This window comes from Drosophila persimilis, unplaced genomic scaffold (genome assembly GCF_003286085.1).
Source record: "Drosophila persimilis strain 14011-0111.01,24,50 unplaced genomic scaffold, DperRS2 tig00000000-arrow-pilon, whole genome shotgun sequence".
Lineage (NCBI taxonomy): Eukaryota > Metazoa > Arthropoda > Insecta > Diptera > Drosophilidae > Drosophila > Drosophila persimilis.
This window is the reverse complement of record NW_020825288.1, coordinates 16,905,418-16,928,301: the sequence shown is the minus strand read 5'-3', so window position 1 is coordinate 16,928,301 and position 22,884 is coordinate 16,905,418. Positions and strand designations below refer to the sequence as shown.

Below are 22,884 nucleotides of genomic sequence, written 5' to 3'. Positions count from 1 at the left end.
TATGTATGTATGTATGTATGTATGGAAGGATGAAGGGATGTTCGTGACAGGACTCTCAGTGAGAGAGGTTCTCGACTGCGAATTTCGTACACGGCATGTGGCAACAATTTGAATTCGATTATGCCCCAGGCAAAGAGACAATAAAAGAGAACAAACCAACAAAAAAGTGCAAATAAAACTCAATTATGCACGGGAGTTTCCAAAGGACAAGGATCAGGCCTGGTCTGCTATTGTTGCTGGAGGGGGATGGAGGATCCCCCTTGCCCCCCTGAGTGTTAATTTATGACAGTGGCCCTGGGCGACGCCATGGTCGACGCTCCGAATTTGACTTGCATTTAATGCAATTTATTTCATTTTATTTCATTTCTGTTTCATCTCGGGCTCGATTCATTTACGGAGCGCCAGTTGCCACACGAATTATCCGCATTAAATCCGATGACTTATCTGCCAACATCAAGTGGAAATTTAAATAAATTGCAGTAAAGAGATATACATATGTGGGATATACTGCGACCATTTCGGGAATAGTTTCTACATCCATATCCTTCGATGGCTGAAACATAATCAACGTAATTGAATACATTCGGATATGCAGATCAGAATGCCGGAAAAATTCTGCACAGTCGTGTGCTGGGAGTGGAGTGTGGCATGGCTATGGCATGAAAACTGATTTAAAATAAATGAAGTGTCCATCGACTGGACTTTTTCCATCGATTTGTGGGTGCCACAGGATGGAATATACGGACAGTGTGGACAGTACGGACAGGGCTGACAGGGCGGCTTGTGGCTGGCCAAATTATGGCTACTTTAATTGAACATACCAATATTAATCAAAAGCAAGCGATGGCACATTCTCTCTCTTGTCATTTTTAAAAGGGAAATGGCATTACAGCGCGGATTGGGATTGGGGATTGGCGATTGGGAATTGGGGTCTGGCAGTGCATATAATAAACACTTATTTGGTAAATTAAATAATCAATTTTAACCGCAAAATGGTGGCACACACACGCTGTTGGCATAATAAATTCGGAATTCAGATTGCGTTTAACATGACACGAAACTCGTGAGGGATTGGCGGCAGGCTGGACTATGAGACTCGTGCACACTTACCACTGAGCATTAACTCGGAGATTATAATCCAGCTGAATGCCAGCATATTGAATGTGGAATGCAAGAGCCCTGCTCCTCGACGAGAAGCACATCTTGCTCCCTCCCGCTGGCTGGCCATTTTTCCTGTGTGTGTTCTACTGTTGATGCTGATGCTCCTTCTGCAGATACTTCTTCTGTTTCTCCTCCTGTGTCTGTGGCTGTCTGCTGCGCTGTAAAGAGTTTAGAGTGCATTGCATGAGCAAAAAGTTTCAAGCATCAGGCGTATAATCATATTTGAGATGATGCCGCTCCTCCTCTGCTGCGCTCTACTCTGCTCTCAGGCTTATTGATAACTGGCTCTCCAGCTACTTGTCAAAGTTTCAGTAGCTGCAAATTGAAATGTTGCCCTTACTTTTAGTCTATTTATCCATCCTCTATGTCTATGTCTTTGTCTATGTCTATGTCTATTTCTATGTCTCTCTTTTGTCTTTTGTCTCGTTTTTCTCTTGTCACTCGTGTCTGCTTTGACAACTTCTCTCTCTGCTTGTGTGTGTGTGTAAGGCTTTCAATGACACGCGTCGTTCGTAAGTTTTAAGAGTTCGACGTGCTTAAAAACTTTGCTGCAATAAGACACAAAAACCTTTAACTAAACAGCAGCACACGACACTACACAAACCATGTGTGAGTGTCTTTGTGGCAAATAGCATTAAGCATACGCAGCGTATGCCCCAGGCAGATGCATCAGCAGCCACCCACTGATTGACAGCTTTGGGGGCAGGAGAACTGAAGGAATACTGTGTGTCGCTGACAACTGAAAATAGATTGGATGTGTGAGAGAGTCAGACAGATGGACAGACAAAAGAGACAGAGACAGAGAGCGAGAGAGACAGATAGAGAGAGAGAGAGAGAACGAGAGATATAGATGCTGACCACAACATTGAAAACAATTGTCAGATGCTGCTGGTCGTTGCATTTGTAACTTTTGGCTAGGACATCTTGTCCTGTTCTGCTGTCCAGTTGTCCAGTCGTTCTTGTGTATCAATTAGACCACAAAATCAGCAACTGTTTCTTGCAATTGTTTAGCTTCCATATCTCTGGCCGCAAAAACAGAAGCTTATGGTCGCATAAGCTAAGCAAGGAGCACAAGGAGCACAAGGAGCCAAATTTTGTTAATGATATCATCATATCAACGCATTAACTCAAGGCGACCCAAAGCCATTAAGCCTTGCAACCAAATGAATGTTCGTTTGTCTCTAATTTAAAATGGAATTTTCACCCCCCTCAAAATACACAGAGCCACAGACAGAGGCAAGACACTGTGCCACAGATCCAAAGCCAGAGCTCCCAACGATGGAGCAATAAAATGACATTAGCCACTGGTCCTGTGCTGGGATCCCTGTGTGGGTCCTTAAGCATAAGACTGAAAGTTATTGTTGCCGCAAAAACAACAAACGCATTAACCGAAGGACCCTGGAAACGAATGCATGCCAGCCATGCCCATCAACCTTTTCCATATCGTTTTCGCAAATTGTCCAGCAGATTGAGATACATCCAGACACACTCTCATCCTCCTCATCGATTTGCTCATCGCTTGGGGCTGGGCTGGCGCTGGCGCTGGGGCTGGGGCTACGACAGGACTCTCTTTCTGTTAAATGCCCTCATGTGAGCATTTAAATTAAATTTAAATATTATTCTTAGGCAAGTCGATTATGTTCGGGTCATCATTTTGAACTTTAATGTGTTTTTCGGTGTGTTATTGTTTGAATGGAGAGAACCCCGAACAGCAGAACATTAGAACAGACAGACATTTTCTGAGTAATAGCCTTTTGTGTGTGTATTTCGTTTTGTTGGAGAAAATTATTTTGCGGTTGCCACGACGGCGGGTGGTGGGGGGCGTTGGACATTCTGCCTGCCACAAACTAATATTCACATCCGCCTCTTTTGTTTTTGCCTTTCAGCCGTTTTGCCATTGGAATTTTCATACAATTTTCGGGTATGCTTTCCGCACAGTTTTTGGATAACAGAAAATTTCAAAATATTTCATTATGATTTTAATTGAAAATTCTCTGACCAAAAGGGACCGGGACAGGGGCAAAATGAATCTCTCGCATCAAGTGAATATTTGATTTACATTCATAGCCTTTGTAATGAGATAGTCCTGCGGCGTGCTGGCATTAATCAATTGTGCTTTCAATAGATCCCCCCGAAATAATAAGGAACATAATTTAGCACATACATGTCTATTTTTGGGTGCGGTGATGGCTTTTCCTCCGACGAAATGTTGTAATTAAAAAGTTACAGCATGAAAAATGTCCTGCGGAGGCAGAGCAGGAGCAGGGCCATGTATATGGCGGATTCAACTTTTTTAAAGTGCCATAAAACAGTTGATTATGGGAGCCATCATTAACGCAAATCTAAGCTTTCATTAAATTAATTTTTTATGTATAAAGTTTGCAGTTTTTCCAATAAGAAAATGCGACCAGGGGCAGCGGAAACGCTCATCATAAGCCCCCTCCTTAAGGAGGATTGGGATGCGGATTGCTGGCGGAGGCAACTGCTCGTGACGATGGCAACGTCAGCCACGGCGACAAAAGGACGACAACCCAGTGTCGGGATATTCAAATGGCAGAGCAGAGCGAGTGGAAATTCAATTGCAAGTCAAATCGAAAACAAAACAAAGCGAAACGAAAATCCGTAATTGACAACATTTCAAGTGATAATGAGCACTTGCCACAGATACAGATACGCACAGAGAGGGGGGGAACGACACAGATACAGCTACCGGAGGAGATGGAGGCAAGGAGAAGTGTCAGCACTGCTGACTGTGTGGAAAACTGGGGGCCAGAGCGAATTGATGATATGATTTTCCGGGCAGTGACAAGACGTAGAGTAACGGAATGGCATTAAGGGTGTATCCTGTGCGAAAAAGGACACTGACTAAGGCGGAAGCCATGACATGCAACAATGCTGAGGCAGCACCAGCATCAGGTAAGCTCTGGCTATCGATTGCCCCGACACTTGAGCCACTCGGCCACGTAGTCAATTTCATAGATAACAGTCGAACGAAATTGGCATCAGGCATTGGCCTGGCCTGGCCCTAGAGGTGCGTTTAGGCTGGGATTTAACTCGAGGGCTGGGCTTTAACTCGAGGGCTGGGCTTTGCTGCTTAAAGGATTCACTCGACTGTGGCGGACTATAGTGGAAGGAAATCATTCATTCATTTCGGTGTGGATCCACTTTGCTAATCGCCGTCTGTCAGTGGAGGGCGCTCACACACCTAAACAATAATCGCAAATCAAGAGAAATCGTTGCTATAACGCATTAAATGCGCCCTTGATTGATGCGACACTTGCTCGAGGGGTTGCTCATTAGGTTTAGTGCCGCAGACTGTGCCCCCGAATGCCACATGCGTGGTGCTGAGAGTCTGAGGGCTCAAGCCTCTAATCAATCAATCAGTGTTTATGCCACACCACACTCCTCCCCCACTTTCTCTGCCCTGCCTCTCGCTTTTCAAAGCACAAACGAAACGAAAGGAAAATAAAGGAAAAGCAATGAAAAGAAAAGAAAGCAAAGTACATAATGAACAAAAGGGCGCAAGCGAGAAGGAAAGAAATAAGGAAAGTTGGCGAAACAATTGCTTCAGTTGCTGCGTCGTTTGACGAATGCCCTCCAGGCGGAATCGGAATCTGCCCCAGAGTCGGAATCGGAATCTGCCACTGAAACTGGAATCCAAATACGGCATACTATAATCGGTTCCGTGCCACTGGTTACTGCCTCAGAGAGAGAGAGAGAGGAGAGCACCGAGAATTCTCCTCCTTCTATGTTTGTGCTTTGTGCGGCGTTGGCGTTTTTACAACTTCCGCTTTTTTCCCGCTTCGGGTTTGGGGGGCAGAGTTCATCACAGGTTCTGCCGCCTGATTGTCAATGAAGGATTAATGCGGCTCCTGCTCCTGGTCCTAGTCCTGCTGCTGGTTTTGAAACAGTAACAGCCACCGATACGCTTTGATTGCAGCAAGCAGCAGCAGCGGCAGAAGCAGCAGCATTATGCTGAAGGCGACACAAACTCGAGGATCAAACCCCATCGAAACGAAAAGATAGAGAGCGACCCCAGCGGAAGGAAGCTTTGTGTAATGGCACAAAGGATTGCAAATTGCCAAGGCACTTCCTGGCAAAGGACATTGATTTCTTTTTTATACGAAAGTCCCAGCCCCATCAATCCGATCCCATGCCCTTGGCTGCCTGCCACTTAGACACAAGAGAGCGTGTGCGGCCATGCCTGAGTGAGTGTCACTGCCACTGTCACTGCCACAGCCACAGCCACTGCCACTGCCACTGCTAGGAAGATGTCACGACGTGTCCTTTAATTATGCATGTCCTTCGCTAATGAATTTAGACGTAATTGTTTGCAGGATGCCAAAGACGTGGTCAGTGCGCGCTTTGCCAGCGGCTTGCAGGTCAATACTTAATCAAATATTGAGACCGGTGGCTTTCTGTCACTCACTGACTTTGGGGGCTACCTCAGGGGCAAATGGGGCTTAATTAGGCGTTGCAGCCGGCATCGTCTTGTGTGGCATATCAAATTACAATCCAACGTGTAGCTGCGGCCGCTACTCAAATCAAATCTTGACTTCCATAATGGAAATTATTGGAAAAAGAAAACTTTATGCGTAAAAAATACGAAGCCAAAATGAGTTGACAATTTCAAAGCCAAAAAGATAAACGCCAAAGGACCAGAGAGAGAGAGAGAGAGAGCTGGAGAAAGTGGGTGCGGGGTGAAGTGCGAGGTAGCCCAAAGCTATGCGAAGTTTGTTGTAGCCGCTGGAATGCCCAGAGTTCCACTGCCCTGACAGCAGCCTCTCTCTGGTAACATGGAAAATGCATTTGAAACTCGAACTTTGAACCACGAAACCGATAAATCACACGAGTGAAAAACTGGCATTAGGATCTACGCTTCGGAACAAAAGAAACTTAAAGGATTCACGTTGACTGTCTGGCAGGAGGGAGAGTGAGACAGGGAGAAGCAGAGGCTGGCCCTTCCTTCGGATGGGCGCCAGTCGGTGACTCCGACTCCGAGTCCGACTCTGAATCTGTTTGCATTTGGACACTGGCCGACGCCGCTATTTATGAAAATAGTTTCCAAAGCAAGTTCTAGCAGTATCTCTGGTAAACGGAGTGTATCTGTACCCAGTGTCTCTCTCTCTATCTCCATCTCCATCTCCCTCTCATTCTGTCTCTATGTGGCTTCGTGTTGTGAAAGTTTCCCCACTGCAGCAGCAACCACTGGGCTGCTGCCGCTGCTGCCAAAAGTTGTGCAAATTGTGGCCGAACAATGGACGGAACATGGCAGGCAGGCAGCTCTGTGATTTCTCTCGGTTTTAATTTCGATGCTTTTTGGATTGTTTTGCGGCGGGAGAGCTAATCAGGCACCGGTTTTCCTATGAAAATTCTCCCCCAATTGCCCCATTTTCCATAGTTTTCGTGCAACCCCAAACAGTTTGCATAATTAAATGCCCCTCGGGGCGCCGTTTGATATAAGTTTCTTCCATTTCAAAGTCATCCATGTTACCAGCCGCAAGAGTCAACTGTTTGTTGTTCTTCGTGCCACATCTTTGCCGCCCTGCCACTCTGCCGGCTTTTCCTGCTTGAAAGGTGAGCAAATTGAACCGCAAATGATTTTAATTTGCGACTGCCTGCCGCTGACGTATTAATTTACATGCCACATATCCTTGTAGATTTCGTTTTTTCGCTACATTTGTGTCTGCAGCATGAGCCTCGGGGGCACCACGCCGAAGAAGAAACTTTTGGTGCCTGGTGCGTGGTGCTGGGCGCGTGGTGCGTGTGAGCGCACCGCCAGGATGCTGCTCAATTTAGTTGAACATAAATAATTAATTACGTTGCGTTGCCTGAGTTATGAAATGCGCAATTAGGCGCGTTTAATATTTAATTAAGGGCTAACAGGGAGAAGCCAGGAACAGCCAGGAGCAGCACTGGCTGCCACATCGATGAACGACACACACAAAAAAAGAAAAAAACGAAGCAGCAACTCCGGTAAAGCACGCAAACACACGCTGGCGGGCGAATCATGGGGCGTGGCTGTTTATAAACATGGAAATGGTATTCGGGAGCGGATGAAGTGGCTGGATTAAGTGGCAGCTTAAGTATAAACAGGAAGAGGCGGTCTGCTGGTCAGAAAGGGAGAGAGAGAGAGATATATAGAGAGAGCTTACACCAGGGAGCGGTAGAGGGGTCCCCGAGAGAGTGACTAAAACATTGCTGGGCAGACCCCAGTGCGTATACTTGATTTGTGGACAAGCGTTTGGTTAAAGGCGAAGCTTAATATTAAGTAGAAGCAGCAGATTAAGAGCCAGCAGCAGCACCAGCAGGCAGCAGTCGAGGGAGATGATAGTAAAACAGCAAAAGAAAGCACAAGAAATCAGGCTTTAAGAAATCTTCCCTTTAGGAAAAGCCAAACAAATGATGGCAGCTGAAGCACAAAATCTTTAAAAATTATAACCCCAAAAAAAACTAAAATATGAGACATATTTAAGGATGGAATATGCCTCAGATGTTCCACTTGATTGCGCTTTACCTTCTCGCCCATAGGTTTTTACAGCATATCCTTCGTGCATACTCGTACGGAGCTAATGACGAAAATGTTTCCTATTAGCAGGCATTTTGCTATTAGATTATGTTTCCCCTTGCCTGATAACAGCATGTGGCAGAGAGAGTAAGAAGATCTTGCAGCAGCATCGGCCCTAACAGCCTGATAATTTGGGTGCGCCCTCCCCCTTCTTTGCGCACATCTCCTCATTTGTATTTTACACTCATTAAAAGATAAACGAGACAAGCTAATGACTTTCGGGGCTAAATAGTGGATGCCCCTGGCCTTTTTTTGGTAGCAACGATGGCAACGAAGTGAAAAGCAAATGGCGGCCAAGCCATAAAATTCAAGAAAAGAAAAGCAAAAAGAAATACAGATAGGAAAAAACGCTGAGAAAGAGCGAAAGGCGAATGCATGCCGGAGACAGGCAAGAGTTGGGCGTAGAAAAGGGGGAGCGCCAGATAAGATTCGTTTATGACACCAACGCCCCCACGCCCTACGACCACACCCACGCCCCTTGCTACGAACATGCCGCATCCCACATGCCACATATCTTCCTCTGCGTCTCTTCTGTGTGCGTGTGCACGTCGCAAGACAAATGCAAATCCCTGGGTAATTAGGAGTTGTGTTCATGTCGTCGTGGTAATAGTTTTATGTTGCCACATTGTAGGCGACTCACACGCGCTGCGTGGCAGCCACAAGGCTGGTGAAGCCTTCAGTCTTCAGGCTGAGATTGAAGCCGCCCCTGCAGTCATTTTTTGTTGGGGTTAATGTTTGTTCTTGTTTCGCTGCGTGGCATGGAAATCCTCTTGAGAGACAGACTCTCTTATGTCATACTCTTTCTCTGTCTTCTCTTCTTGTTTTTCCCTTTTGCTAACTCTCTCTTTGGCTGCTGTTTTTGCTGCATTTAATTTGATTATACGCGTTCATTAGCCTGCTTTTTTAATTGAATTTCGTCTAATTTTTTTCGTTAGCCAAAGCCAAGTTACAAAGTTAACGAAAACATTGTTTGAACTTGCCCCAAGACCCAGAGCTGGGGGCACGGAGCATGGGGCATTGTCTGTAAGCTTAAGCTGAAGTTATGCCTCTACTTTCAGGGGGAGACTCTTCTTCCTTTTCTTTTCCGTATATTCGTGTGGGATAAGGGAATATTTATTTTATTAGAAATTTATGATTTTGTTTTTTCGTTTTCTGTTCCTTACATAATAGAAAGCGGAAGCGTGAAATGAGCTTTGCTGCATAAACAACATACACCCACACACAGACACAGACACAGAGGAACACAGACACACACTCGTACGCCTGATGGCCATGCAGGTGGCAGGTGGCATACCATGCCCCCAAATGCCATTGTGGTGGTGGCGGCGGCGGTGGCAGTGGCATTTTATGACACAGTAGCCATAACTTTTTCGTGGGTTAGTTGCTTATTTTGCTCAAAAGTCCGCAGGAACACAGCCATGCCATGGCCACACATAAATTCCCTGACAACTCGCATGGCGATGCCACAAAATAAAATACGAGTGTATCCTTGCTGCTTCCAGTCGCTGCAGCCTCCCGTCGTTCCACTTGCAGTCTAAAGTGGCATCTGAAACTTCTTTGCCCCGCCTAGGAGTAAAACTTTGCAGCAGCCACGCCAACGCTCGTTGCATCAACAGCCAAATAAAAGAGTGCACCACCACCGGCGCCTTGTGGTGGTTCATCACAGAGCTTTGTCATTGGTGGCGTCACTTCGCGCCGACTTTTGCCACGAAATGTTAACCGTTTTCATCTGCTAACAGCTAGCAGCGGTTAATACCTCGCTTTTTTGTCGTAATTTATGGCCTGCAATAATGCGCACCATTAAAAGTTTTGCAGCCCGTGGCAGCTGCCACAACATACAGCGCTGTGCATGCAGCACGTGTTGAAAACGCCAGCGATACAAATCTAAGCCAAAACTTGCCTCACGGGGCAGTGGCAGCGGCAGAAGGGTAGCCGCGGGGGCAGGCAGGCAGATCTAAGCTCAAAATGAAATCAACGCCAGGAGATAAAAATCTTTTGCTATGCAGAAGCTCGTTAATACATTTTTGATGAGACACACACAACAAGTGGCAGAGGCGGATGGACAGCCGAGCAAGGGCAGGCGGCGGGGGCGGGGGCATCAAAGTTATGAAGAACTTTTCCCCGAGTCCGAAGTGGCACACACACACTCTGACACGGTTTTCTGGGGTTGGCTTTTGAAATGTTTTGCCTGCGCCGCCCTCCATAAATCAGAAGCAGAAGCAGAAGCAGCAGCAGCAGCAGAAAACTGGAAACTAAAAGGCTGCCCCACAGGCAGTGCCACAGATGTAGAGGGGCAGGTGCTGCAGGAAGGCTGCTGGGCGGCAAACTACAGTTAAATATGTTGTAACAAATAAAGTACATCAGCAATGGGGCAAATGCTCACAGGCAGGGGCAGGGGCAGAGGCGAAGGCAGAGGATGCGGTAAGGCTTCGTTCGGATTCTTTCTGCACGGCAGCTCATTCATATTTATGGCATTTTTGCATTCAGTCGGACATCATTTCGTAATGTGAAGAGAGCTGTTACCACCAACCATACTTTGTCAGTGCCTGCCCCAACCTCTCTCTCTCTCTCCCCCTCCCCCGGGGCTGTCTCTTTCTGTTACAGATATCATGGCAATTGGCACGTGGCTCATACGCAGGGACTAAGGCTGCTGTTTCTTCCTGGTCTCTCCTTTTGGCCGGACTTCTGGCCGGATCGCTGCTGCTGCTAGTCTTTATGCTTTGGTCATTTATGAAGCTCATAAATTTCCACAAAAAATTCTTCCTTTTGGCTCTCTTTGGCGCAAAATTACAGGGGGGAAAAAAAAACAAGAAATTGTCTAATAAACTTTGCAATAAATTCGAACATAAATTTTATACACCGATCCGAACCGAACCCCGAAGTTCAAGCGTTAAAACTATGCCAACAAAAGCCATTAATTCCAGTCAGCAGAAATGAAGTAAAGTGTCAGTTATGTCTGGGGGGAAAGCGGAGGGGGAGGGGAGTCTAACAGGAAGGGAGGTTCCAGGGCTAAGAGCTGAGACAGCGGAAATTAAATGCTGCCACTGGCAGTTGCCCCCAGAGGACCCTATCCTCCATGCCATCCTGTTGTTGTTGTTGTTCCTTTGGTGGGATGTGGCATGGGGCATGGGGTTTTGGCTTGTCCAATGGCTGCTACTCATAATTAGATGATTTAAAGTTATCGCAAAAGTTGCAGTTGGCTGCCGGGTGGCTGCCGCCTGCAACCAGTGGTGGTGGGGCGCCGGCCAGGTAGTGGTTCGACCTCACTGGGCTTCGGCTCCGACAGCGGTTCGATTCACTTTGCCGCTTGCCAAATGTCTCTCAGCGCTTAATTGCAAAGTTTTCTCTGCCAGCAAAGTGATTTCCCTGAACTTTGCCACATAAATTATGCGATTTTTAAACAGCAAACTGGAGAGTGGAGAGAGTGGAACGGAGTGGCCGAGTGCCAGTGTGGCAGAGTGGCAGTGTGGCCGAGTGAGGTTAGTGCGCGCGGGGGGGGGCTAGCAAAACTTGAAGACAACAAATACTCTTCTCGTACATATAGTCGTAATTCGGCATTCATGAAATTCACTTTGCAGCGTCGAAAAGTTCGAATGAGCCGCGGGCTCTCAAAGTGGCCTCGCTATCTGTGCTATGCTTTGCTTTGCTCTGCTCTGGCACATCCTTGCTGCTCCTCCTCTGGCACTAATATATAATGAGGACACACGAATCTGATACTGATGATCTCCCGCCCCCTTTGGCACCCTCTTGTGGCGCGCTCTCGCTCCCACATCCGCACCCGCACTCGCTCGTGTGGGGTCTATGTTTGCCTGTATGCAGAATGGATTAAAAAACTTTTGATTAACCTTATCAAAAGCAAAAGCTGTGTAAACATCGCACAGGGCAGAGGCAGAGCAATCAGGACGTCGACAGGACGACAGAGGGGCCAGGGGCTGGGGCGAGGTCGAAAGTCAAGGGATCGAGGGATAAGGGCGAAAACAGCGCCAAAAGACTCATACAAGTTTTTAAAAGAAAATAAGTAACTTTTTGACAGCCTGCTGCTCAGCACACACACACTGCCACACACTCTCTGCCACACGAGCTAAACTGTTGTTGGGTGCTGCTGCTGCCGCTGCCGCTGATTTTGCCTCTGTTTTTTTATTTTTTATTTTTTAGCTCTTTGCACAAAGCAGAGCAAAAGTTTGCTTTTTTAAAAAGGCAACTCTCTTAGCCTTTTGCCAAAGCGCTGATGTTACGTTGTTGATATACGAGTATATGCTTATATGTGTGTGTGTGTGTGTGTGCCCTGTAGGAGTGTGTCTGTAATAAAGGCAAATAAATTAAAATAAATGTAGGGAGATACAGTGGTGAGTGGAGAAGGTGGCCTCTAAAAAGTTGCTAGATATTGATGGAAATAATGCGAAGAAAAAGATAGGAGGGATCTACCCATCCTCGGGTAGCGAATATTTGTTGGATACCCTGGAAGAGCGATCTATTTGAGGTGGAATCTTCTTCTCTTGGATATACAACTATTAAGCTCATAAATATTATAAGAATTTTTGGAAGAGTTTACTATTAGTCTTAGTCAAAGATCAATAGCTGAATCCGCAGCAGCGGTCGGCAAGGCTCCTGATGCGCTGCAGCTCACGTACACGAGTGATAGCCACCAATACCATATTCCCCTTTGAATATATGCGTGCGACCCCTATTGCACAGCATCAGGATGCAGCTTGCTTTGCTTGGTCAATCGAAGCTCCTTAACTAACTTATAAGCCCTTAGTTGGTGGCTCAAACAATAAGAATTAGTGCCCTGAAATAAAAATACCGCCGAATATATGTAATCGGTGGTAATCGGTAAGCAGTTCCTTCGATCACATTTATACCACTGCTTATTCTGACCAGTTTGAGCCAGTTATTAATTGCTTCAGCCTGTTTTGCATCGATTCGACCAATTATCGTGTGATTTCTGGCCTTTTTGGCCCTTACTTCTCTGTTTGTGCTGTAATATTGCCAAATACTTCTAACAATTTTTTTTGATGAAAATCCAAATACGCCCTGAAAGTGTATGAGATTGCTCATCCCATTCCAGTCATCTTTTAACTCTCGGATGTTTTCTACATCCTACAAAAATATGGCAAAAATCTCGTCGTGTGGTTACGCTTTGAGAGGCAGAAGCAGCACTTGATTGCCAGCCAAATTACAGCTTTCATCAATTGCAAAATTCTGATAGGGCCAGAACCCTGTCTGGCCCGTCTGTGCCTCTGCTCCCTCCATGCAACAAGACTCTCCAACAACACTTGTCAATGTTGTCATGGGGGAGCATGGGGCTGAATTAAAAAATTGTTGAACGAACTGGCTTATGTGCAAATAAATGTTTGCAATGAGCAAAGGCAGCAATTTGTTTCATTTTACATTTGACTTGGCTCTTGTTTGTCTGGGAATTTTCCAAACGGAATGTGGAGAGGGATTTCGGGGCGTGTGTCTTGTTGTGTTTTCTGTTCCCTTCACAGTGTTTGCTCTTCTCACAGTTGACTGCAATAAAACCGCAATTTGCCAGGGCTAACGCAGACACTCACATGTGTATGTCACAGCTGTGTGTGTATGGAAATGTTTCTCAAGTGTCGCACCTTTTACGCATCGCATTTGTAGGCAGCAGACTTCTCCATCGGATATCCGAGAGGGGCTGCCAACACGTTTGCACAGTTAAATGTCCTTATCGCTGAGGCGTCGCACTTCAATCAGTTTGGGACATCAGGGCGTGTACATATATGTATGTATGTATGTGTCGTGTGGCAAGGTGATGTTCGTTCGCCTGGAATTAACATGCCACATTTGACGGGACTGTGCTGCCATCTCTGATGTTTTTATCATTGCGATTCACTTTATTCTTGGCTCCAAAATGAGCATTACCCGCAATTATTGTTACTGTCTTTGTGCGACACACACATATCCACACGGCATATACAGCCATTGAAAGGGGGCACATAATTGCCGTCGCATATGCGGATGCCGGTGACAGCGCTGCTTAAAGCATACTTGACATTAGCGCGGTGGCAGCAACAGCAACGGCGACTGCAACGGCGACTGCGACTGCGGGAATTTTAGGTCAAAATGCTACCAAAAACAAAAAAAAAATATGGAAAAAATACTTTAAAAAATACTTTCCCCCTCATTCGAATGCGAATGTGTTAGTGCACTTGTACATAAATGGTGCATCAGCAGCAGCAGCGGCGGCAGCGGCAGCGGCAGCGGCAGCTCGGAGCAGTTATGCGCTGCATTTAATTACAGTTGGTTGTACAGTGTTGGGATGTTGGGTGGGGTGAGTGAGGGCGAGGGCGAGGCAGTCGGAAAAGTTTTCGTGCTCGGCCTCTGCCGTGGCTGCCGCAAGTTGCGCTTTGTGCCAGCTAAAAAACCCAAAACGCATTTCATTAACACAGCTCAACTTCGCGGCAACAATAGCAACAATTGTAGCAGTAGCACTGGCAGTGGCATGAACAAGACACACACACACACACAAAATGTGGCAAACAGGCGGAGAATTTTCATTTTTTTCATATGTACTCTTGTGTACTTCTGGTGCATGTCGCCAAACATTTAGCAGGGTGGCGGGCGGCAGGGGCCGGGCAGAGCGGCACTTCAGCCGTGAGCCAAAACTTGCCACACACAAACACACATGAACATGTGCACCACTCTTCCATGTACTCCAAAAACCCGCCGCCGACGACGACTACGACGACCTCAATTTCCAAGCGCATAAACACTTTTTATTTTTATGCAAAATAAAATCGCTCTTCTCTTGTGCAGCGCATTGACCGAAATTTACTATATACTCGTATATTGAGAGATCTATGTATATATACAGCAAGAAAATGAAGGATATTTTTTGATAATTGTAAGGATAATGGAATATTTAATAATTTTTTCAAGCGGGGAAATATTTTTTTTTTGTAAATTATTATATAATTAAATTATTCAGATATTTATTTGATAATAGCAAAACGTGACGAACTCATTTTTCAGAAAACCGCCTGTGCAGAAGATAGAAAAATGTTGCTATCGGGCCCTTATTATAGCCAGAAAGAACAAAATTTTAGGCTCATGTGTCAATTGGCTGTTTGAACACCTGGCTTTTGAAAACTAGTAATGCATTCGCAGATAAAGCTTCAATATACAAAAACCTAGTACTGGGTTTCGACTGGTTGCAAGAGGAGTTTCTACATAATTTGAATATTCCTTTAAAATGTAGAATAGTTTAAATGTTCCTTTAAATTTCCTCATAAAATGTATCTATTTTTTCGAGTGTAACATAGATACAATGAAAAGAGTATATTTATTTAAAATAAATCAAAATACGCCGAAAATGCCATGGATATATATGTGATACACAAAGCAGACAGCGACAAAAACAAATTCTTCTTAATTGGCCAGTGGCGCCCCCCGAGAGAGCAGTGTGCCACAAAAATGTTGAAATAAAAATCCACTGCGGATCAACATGCTGTTTGTACGCACACACTAGTAAATCCCCCCAAGAGCTTTTCCGGAGGGAAAAACAAGAGCAACAATAGCCCGCCAGTTAATATTTAACCAGGGAAATGGGAGCAGCGCCAGCAAACGGAGCCGAATCGGAGATACTCTGCTGGAAAGCCAGGAGAAAGCCCAGCAACAGCAGCAGCAGCAGTGCAGTGTAATTATCCATTCAATAAATCGAATTATCCGAGTTCTGATTTTGATATTGAATTACGGGAAATATCGATCAAGGAATACAATTTCATTTCAGTTGCTTGTTGGAACGGTGTCCAGGGGGCAAAAGGGAAATATCTGTCATGTCGACGACATCGATATCGACGCCGTTGTCCGGCAGACGCTTGGCGACAGCCTGCCCCGGACATGCACACAGACATATATACATATATACGTACTCTTTCCACTCCACCCCTTGCCACATGCCACACGCAAAACAGCCAGAGAAGAGAGGAGAAGAAGAGGAGTCAATACGTTGCCTTAATTGCTTACAAGTTGTTTGCCATGTTGTTGCCGGAGCATGTTTATCGTTTAAAGTCAAGTGAATTGACCTCAGCGCGAATGACCCACTGGACAGAGGCAGCACTGGAAAAGGACTCACTCCCCGCCACTCCACTCCGCTCCACTCCTCTCCTCTTCACGGGGCCCCAGACTGTCGGCATTGATTTTTATGGAGCCAAGAGATACTCATCGTAGAAGCACAAGAGCCGACCACTTTATGACTTTTTTAATTACTTATTTTGCTTAAAATTGTGTAGTGTAGGCAAATAAACAAAATGGAGTGTGGGCGAGTGTGGAGTGTGTTTGTGTGCGTGCGTGGGCCATAGATACACTTGTATCTGCACACATACACTGGCACGAAAATATGGCTTCGTTTATAGGCAAATAAAATAATGAAAATTGCGATACGAAAGAGCTCCTACACTCCATGGTGTGGGGGGCAGCAACCCAAAGGTCCTTTTGTTTGTCTTTTATTAGGACCGTAAAAATCTTCCTTGTAGCCTGCCACGTCCTGACATCGTCCAGCTCCTCGTAGTCGTGGTTGCGCCTGCTGCTGCTGCTGCCAGCCACTTGACCAGGCCCAGGACAATGACGACAATAACGATGTCGCTATCCCCGACCTTTTGTCCATCAGCCGACCGACCGGCTGGGGGCCTGGCCCGGGCCACTGCCCTGGACGCTGGGCAAATTTTTATATAGTTTACCATATTGTTGTGCCACATTTTGTTGCTGCTGCTGCTGCAAATATTTTGAGAGGAATGAGGCCAAAAGGCAAAGTCCTAGCCACAGCATAATTTTGAGTGCAAAGAGCCAGGGCAGGGCTCGTGCTGCGGCTGCTGCTGCTTCTGCTGCTGTTGCTCTGTGACTCAATTGAAGTGGCTGGGGTCCTGCTGTCCTCCCAGATGTCTAAATAGACATATATATGAGAGTATGAGAGCGTGTATATATTATATGCAGTTCGAGGCGTAGCCACACTTTGATTGTCTTCATTTAGCTGGATTTTATGCTGATTTACTTAGGCCACAGACAGCACAGCACAGACGTTTACGACGCGATAAAATCTGAACGCCATTACATAAACCTCGGCCTATGGCCCATAAACACTGGCCGAGACACAGTGGCCCCCGTGCCCCGTGCTGGGGCCGCTGCCGAAAATCTCGTATCCCCGATTGCTGGAAGCAGCTGCTTCAATTTTCAATCGCCAATTCATTGGTGGCTCACATTTTCGACGATTTAAATTAATTTCAAATATCATTTCTCACTTGGCGGACGACCCTGACCCGTGTGGCAGCAATGCTGCCTCCTATCCTGCTGCCTAATGAATATTTAAAATGCTGCACGTTCCACTAACACATTGGTGAGGAACACACACAGAGAGAGAGAGAGAATGTATGGAAGGACTCTCCTTCCGCTGCTGTTGCTGTGGCAGCACATTAAATGAAATTTGCTTGGATATTCCTGGCTGGAAATACCATTTTCAAGAGGACACCTATCACAGAGAAAAAGGACCCCAGACAATGTGAAATTTATTTAGGCGAAAGACCCGAAAATCGATTTCCATTGAGTGCGGAATAAAACCCCACATGACTCTTCTCTTCTGGGTTCTCTGTGGAGTTGCAGATAAATCAAGAGATTTTCTATGTGATTTTATATGTGAAAAATGTCCTCTAGATTCTACTTTCTTTAGTCGGTATCAGGATGATACTGGAAGCAACAGTGTTGAACTTTTTGATGTCTTTATTGCAGCCTTCCAGTCCGCTGACCTCCAACCACCTTCGGGCGCCTTTAAAGTAATTAAATTTTCGCGGTATTACGCATACGCCACTTGGTACAGCAGCGGAGTAACATTGCGGCTTGGATGTGGGATGTGCGGTATGTGGTATGTGTTGGATTGTGTGGCTAGCTGGCGCCTGCTTCTGCTGCTGCTGAATGGATGGTTGCAGGCGCTCACTCGCGGTCTCTGTTTCCGTCTCCCATGAACAGCGTCTGATCCTCATCGCTCCCATTCCCATGGCATCGTCTCGTCTCATATCAACAATGTTGCTAAGCTGCCAGCATCAGCTACTCCCAACGCTGCTCTGCGCCGTGGTTTCAGCGTTGAAATAGCAGAAATTTTGATTTTACGACCTTGTTGCCCGTCATTAACGTTATTTTATGATGACGCTGATACGACCGCGAAATATTGTGGAGGAGCTGCTTGCTGGCTGGAAGAAGAAGCTGGCTGCCACTCAGAGAGGAACCTCTGGAGGAGCCACTGGAATGGTATGGGATGAGATGTGATATTATGGGGGCACGGACAAAGTTATTATGTTTCTGATGTCTAAGTAAAAAACCAATAAATGTTAATGAAAATCCCAAAGAGACAAAGTTTAGTTTGTGTTTGAGTTTCAGTTTGAGTTTGAGGCATGCAGCATTGAACATAAGCTGATAATATTATTGCGGCTATTAATGGGCTCATGGTTTTATGGGTGTTTTAATCGCTTTTGTTACTGTTGCCGTCGCCCCACACAATATACCACAATAAAAAGAATGCTTAGGTTGCGTGTGTGTCGCCACCGATTCCCCTCCCCGCCCTGCTCCCTCACTGCTTTCCCCTTTGTATGACTTAGCAGCAACTTGCAGCTTTTTGTGGCGGCCGAAGGTACAAAAACTAATTGCAAAACCAAACGCACATCCAAGTAGCTTTCAGCTTCAGCTCCTTCTGTAGCTTCAGCCTCCGCGTCTGACTCTGACTGTGGCAAGGTGTGTTTTTGTGTGTATATGTGTGGCTGCTGCACAGTAGAAAAGCAATTTAGCAAATTCCTTGGCGTTTGGCAAATAGAAAAGCCAACTTCTATCGCTCTCCCTTGCTCTCCGCGGGACCTTCTGCAAAATCAATTTTAATGATACCAAGATGCTTTTTCAATGGCCATGGAAGTGCGAAAGACGGCAAGGCAGAATTAAATGGCAAATGGCGCGTCTATAAAATGCCAGAACACATTCCTCCTCTCCGTGCCTCTCACGTTGCAACATATGCATTGTGTGGCATTGTGGCGTACAGCTTTTGTGCCGTGATAATAAAGTAGCAAAAGCCGCAGATTTTATAGCCCTGCCATCTAATTATTTTGTAGAAAATATTTTTATGGAAAGGAATGGAGTCCCCCACTGGAAAGCCTCGGCGTTCAGGCTCCCAGGCAACATTATCGTGTGTGCCACACACCTACAGAGTCTTTAGTTTAAGTATTTCCTTTGAGTGCGTCGGAAGTCCCTCAACTAAGTTGTTATATTTGCACCTGCGCTTGCACCTGTGTGCGGCATCTGTCGCCGCTCTGTCTGTCGGTCTGTCTGTGGTGCAAGCAGATGCCATTTGGTCTTCCCCCTGGGGTGCCGAGTGCTAGTGCTGGCTTGTCGCAATTAACGTTTCGTGGAAATTCCTGGCAGGCACTCGGATCAGGGGCAACGATGCAGCGATGCAACGTAGACAACGCATTGGGGCGTGAACAGCACGGAAGTCGACTGCTCAGCCCCCACTCCGGCGGCGTATACTACGTGCCTTTAAGGTCTAAGTACTAGAGCAGCCTTTTCTTTGACCTTCTTTCTCTGTGTGGGTGGGGGGTGTATGGGTGGGTGGATGAGTGGGTGTGTCTGCCCTGCAAGTTGTTGCATGACATTGTTCCATTGCTGCAGCATTGAGTGTTTTTGTGTTTTTCGCTGTGACAACTGACGGCCTATTTGCGTGTGCCACAAATGCCATGTGCTGGAAATTCCACAGGCAAAACAATTGCTGCCATTACAGTTTGTAATTTGGTAATCAGCCATACGAATCTGCATAATGGCAATTGGAGCCCAGCCCCAATCCCGACTCTCCCACTCGTATTCCTGCAGCCACATCCTTGCTCTGGTACTCGTCGTCGTAGTCGTCGTCGACGTCCTGTGGCAAGTTAGGTAAACATGGCAAGAAAAGTTGCCAACTTTTAATTGAAGTGAAAACGACGATAACGACAGCATTGTTGAGGATCTGGGACTAAGGATAGCTCCTGTAGCTTTGTTGCCAGCCCGCTGGGATGTGGATATGCTCCATTCTTTCTCTCTCTCTCTCTCTCTCTCTCTCTCTCTGCCTCTGTCTGTCTCTCTCTACCTCTCGCAGTTACATATGGGCCATGGAGCAAAAACAGTTGCGGAATTGCTTTTTAAACCCACAGAGCGGCGCATAAAAAATCAGCACAGCCCCGCACTCTGGGGGCCTCTGCTATTCGGATTGCGAATGGTCTAAAGAATAGATGATGGGGTCGCTGGGGGGGTAGTCGGAGGGGCAGTGGGAGTGGGCGGCTTAAGCCTTTAAAACGTGAAACTTTTGAGCCGCTTCAAGTTTTAGCCAAGCGTATTTGCCTTTGTGGTCGCACTCGCACCCCGTCCCAGCTGACATGCAGGCAAATATTCTATATACATTCTTCTCTTGGAGATTGGGGGCCCTGGGGTTGGCGTTGGGGTTGGGGTTAAAGTTTGCATTTCATGCATGCTGTAGAGAGACTGGAACTAGGACTGGGACTGGGACTCGGATTTTGCGGGTCAACCTGTTGCCAGGAGGGCGCTGCAAACATTGGTTGCGGGGGCTATCAATGCGGGGGCTATAAGCAGGCAACGAGCGGCCTTGAAAGGATAGTTCAGGGATGGCGAAGCAGGATAGTAGCACGGCATTGTTTGCATTGCCACACGCAAATATGTTGGAAGCTCCGGCTGGGGGCCAAGGCACGCGCCAGAGTGCGACATTCGTGACGTCGCATTCAGGACACTGTTTTCCGTCCGCCCCATGCTTTGATTTATTGATTTTGGCCAGGGCACACAGCATACCAAATGAGAGACAATATTTGCCTCGGCCTCCAGTGGCCCACATGTGGCACAAAATCATGCCACCGACAGGAGGCGGCTCCCCATCTGGTGGTATCACTGTCGTTGTCTTCCATTAGCTGAAACACCAACGCCCATGGGCCGCCCGCCCGCCTGCCTGTTTAATAAGCCACCGCATTTTAAATACGGAGCAGCTGCATGGCACCATATCTCTGGCTATGGCTCTGGCTGTGTGTCTGTTGGTGCCTCCAAATGACGCAAGTTCAATTAAATCAAAGCCTCAGCATATTTCTTACCCGCTAGACAGTTCCGGCGCCAGACGCCGCCGTCTGCTGGCGGCGATGTCTGCTGCAAGCAAAAAGGGAGATGGGAAGACGAATTAAATTACATTTAAAGCGCAAGCTGCAAAAAAAGCTTCCCCCAAAGAAAAATGAAAAGAAGAAATAAATTTCCCCAGAAAAAAATACACCAAAAATCATGGAATTGATGTGGCGAAACCGGAGGAAAGAAAACTTCAGCTCAAGATATATTATATATATGTATGGATCTCAATACGACCTGAAGATACACTGAAGACAATTCCAAGAAAATTGAGGACTTCCAGGAAAAAAAGACTTGACCAAAAAAATAGCAAAGACCGTGAAATAATACGAGCAATTGTCTCGTTGAACTTTCCATAATTCCGAAACGCCCCGAATGGCGGAGGAAATACTTATCTTCTTAAGTGGGAAACGAAGATGCCATTGCCATTCATTCGCTCGTATCACGATTACAGGGCGGGGCAGGGCATGGCACTCGTACCCGTACTCGTCCTCGCATTCGCATAAAAAGAAGCCGACAAAGTGGCCGCGCGATGAAATAAAATCGGGAGGGTGGAGGAAAAGGCAAAGAATGAGATAAAGTGCGAAGAAAAAGAAAATGGGGGGAGAGGCAACAAGAGAGAGAGAGAGAGAAAGAGGGAACAAATGAAACGAAGAAGCCCATGTGGAGCAGGCAGATGTCAAAGACGAAGTCGAAGACGAACGCCAGAGATAAGTAAAAGAAAAAAAAGAGCAAAATTAAATTGGACATTTATCAAGAGATCCCTATTGATGCCCCATGCAAAAGGAAGGGGGAAAGAGGGCGGAAAAAATTATACACTTTGAAAAAAAGAAAAGGAGAAATCGAAAAAAAACCAGACACAACCAAGTCGAGGCGTTTGGTTTTTATATATCCAAGCATTATCCAGAAAGCATTGCTCTCGCATTATTACGATTCGTTTTTGGAAGCCAGGTGTTCAAAGAGCCAAACGACTGTCATTCTGACTTCAATAATGAGCCGATCGGAATCAAGTAGTTCTATAGGTTGCTCAGTTTTTATATCTTCTGCTAAATATCTCCGAGTGTAGCCCGAACAAATAAAAATAACAGATACAGATATACACACGTATGAGGAGGAGTGTTATGGGAAAGCTAAGTGGCCGCCAAACGTTGAGCAGAACAAATTCGTTCAATTATTGTTTTGAGCGAAAAGTTTTATTGCCGGACACGATGGAAATAATTTAAACGTGGCCGTGGGGCACAGCACAAAACGACTCGAAGACACGCGGGCATAAATTAAAGTCAGTCTTCGGGGCAACTGGGAGCTGGGGAGCGAAGTGGTCCCCCGCCAAGGGATCAGCCACTAATTACGGCTATTAGTGGAGCGGCAAACAACTGAAGGAGCGAGAGGCTGAAACAATTACGGCCTCATTTAATCACCTGCTGAAAATGTAATTATGTTGCATACTTTTTTGGAAGGCAGGCGCTTCGTTTCACACGATTCCCCATCTGCCCGAAAAGCGGAGGAAAACTCGCAAGAAAAACAAATCCAAAACCCCTCAAGGGGGGTCCCGGTCCCTGCTCCCTGCTCCCTGGTGTGTGGCATGAAATGTTGGCTGGCAACGCGATTTGGAATTTATTGCATGAAATTAACTTTTGCAAAATAATTCACATAACTTTGGGGTGTGCCGAAGGGCCGGCCGAAGTGGCTTAATAAAATAATTTATGATTTCGGCCCTGAGGCACATTTTTGGGGGGCACCCCACTGCGACGCAGCGGTTGCCACTTGTCCGAATCTGTCTGGCTCCATGACACTGCCCCACACCCTGCCACAGCCAGTGGCATGAGACGGGGGACCGTCTATTGCCTATGTCTATTGCCCAGCGAAGCGCATGAAACAAAGCAAATTAATTACGAGTCAAAGAGAAAACCTTTGACTCAACTTTTGCAACGCACCTTTCCACACACAGACACACACACACAAACTCCCACGCAAGAGAGAGACAAATGCCTTTATCAATATCCTTT

General features: G+C 46.3%; 1 protein-coding gene across 2 annotated transcripts in view; it reads right to left on the bottom strand.

The window, feature by feature from the left end:
- The window catches only part of LOC6587616, a 56,841-nt gene that overhangs the window by 10,314 nt on the left and 23,643 nt on the right, over nucleotides 1-22,884 (bottom strand). The window contains exons 2-3 of one of the 2 annotated variants that reach the window (XM_026994747.1): nucleotides 20,854-20,905; nucleotides 1,111-1,314 (exon numbers count right to left, since the gene is read on the bottom strand). In XM_026994747.1, coding sequence (XP_026850548.1) covers nucleotides 1,111-1,228 — 118 coding nt within the window. In that variant the 5' untranslated portion in view covers nucleotides 1,229-1,314; nucleotides 20,854-20,905. Of the gene's footprint in view, nucleotides 1-1,110; nucleotides 1,320-20,853; nucleotides 20,906-22,884 lie in introns of those variants that run through there. The other variant, XM_002013959.2, reaches the window with a different exon arrangement.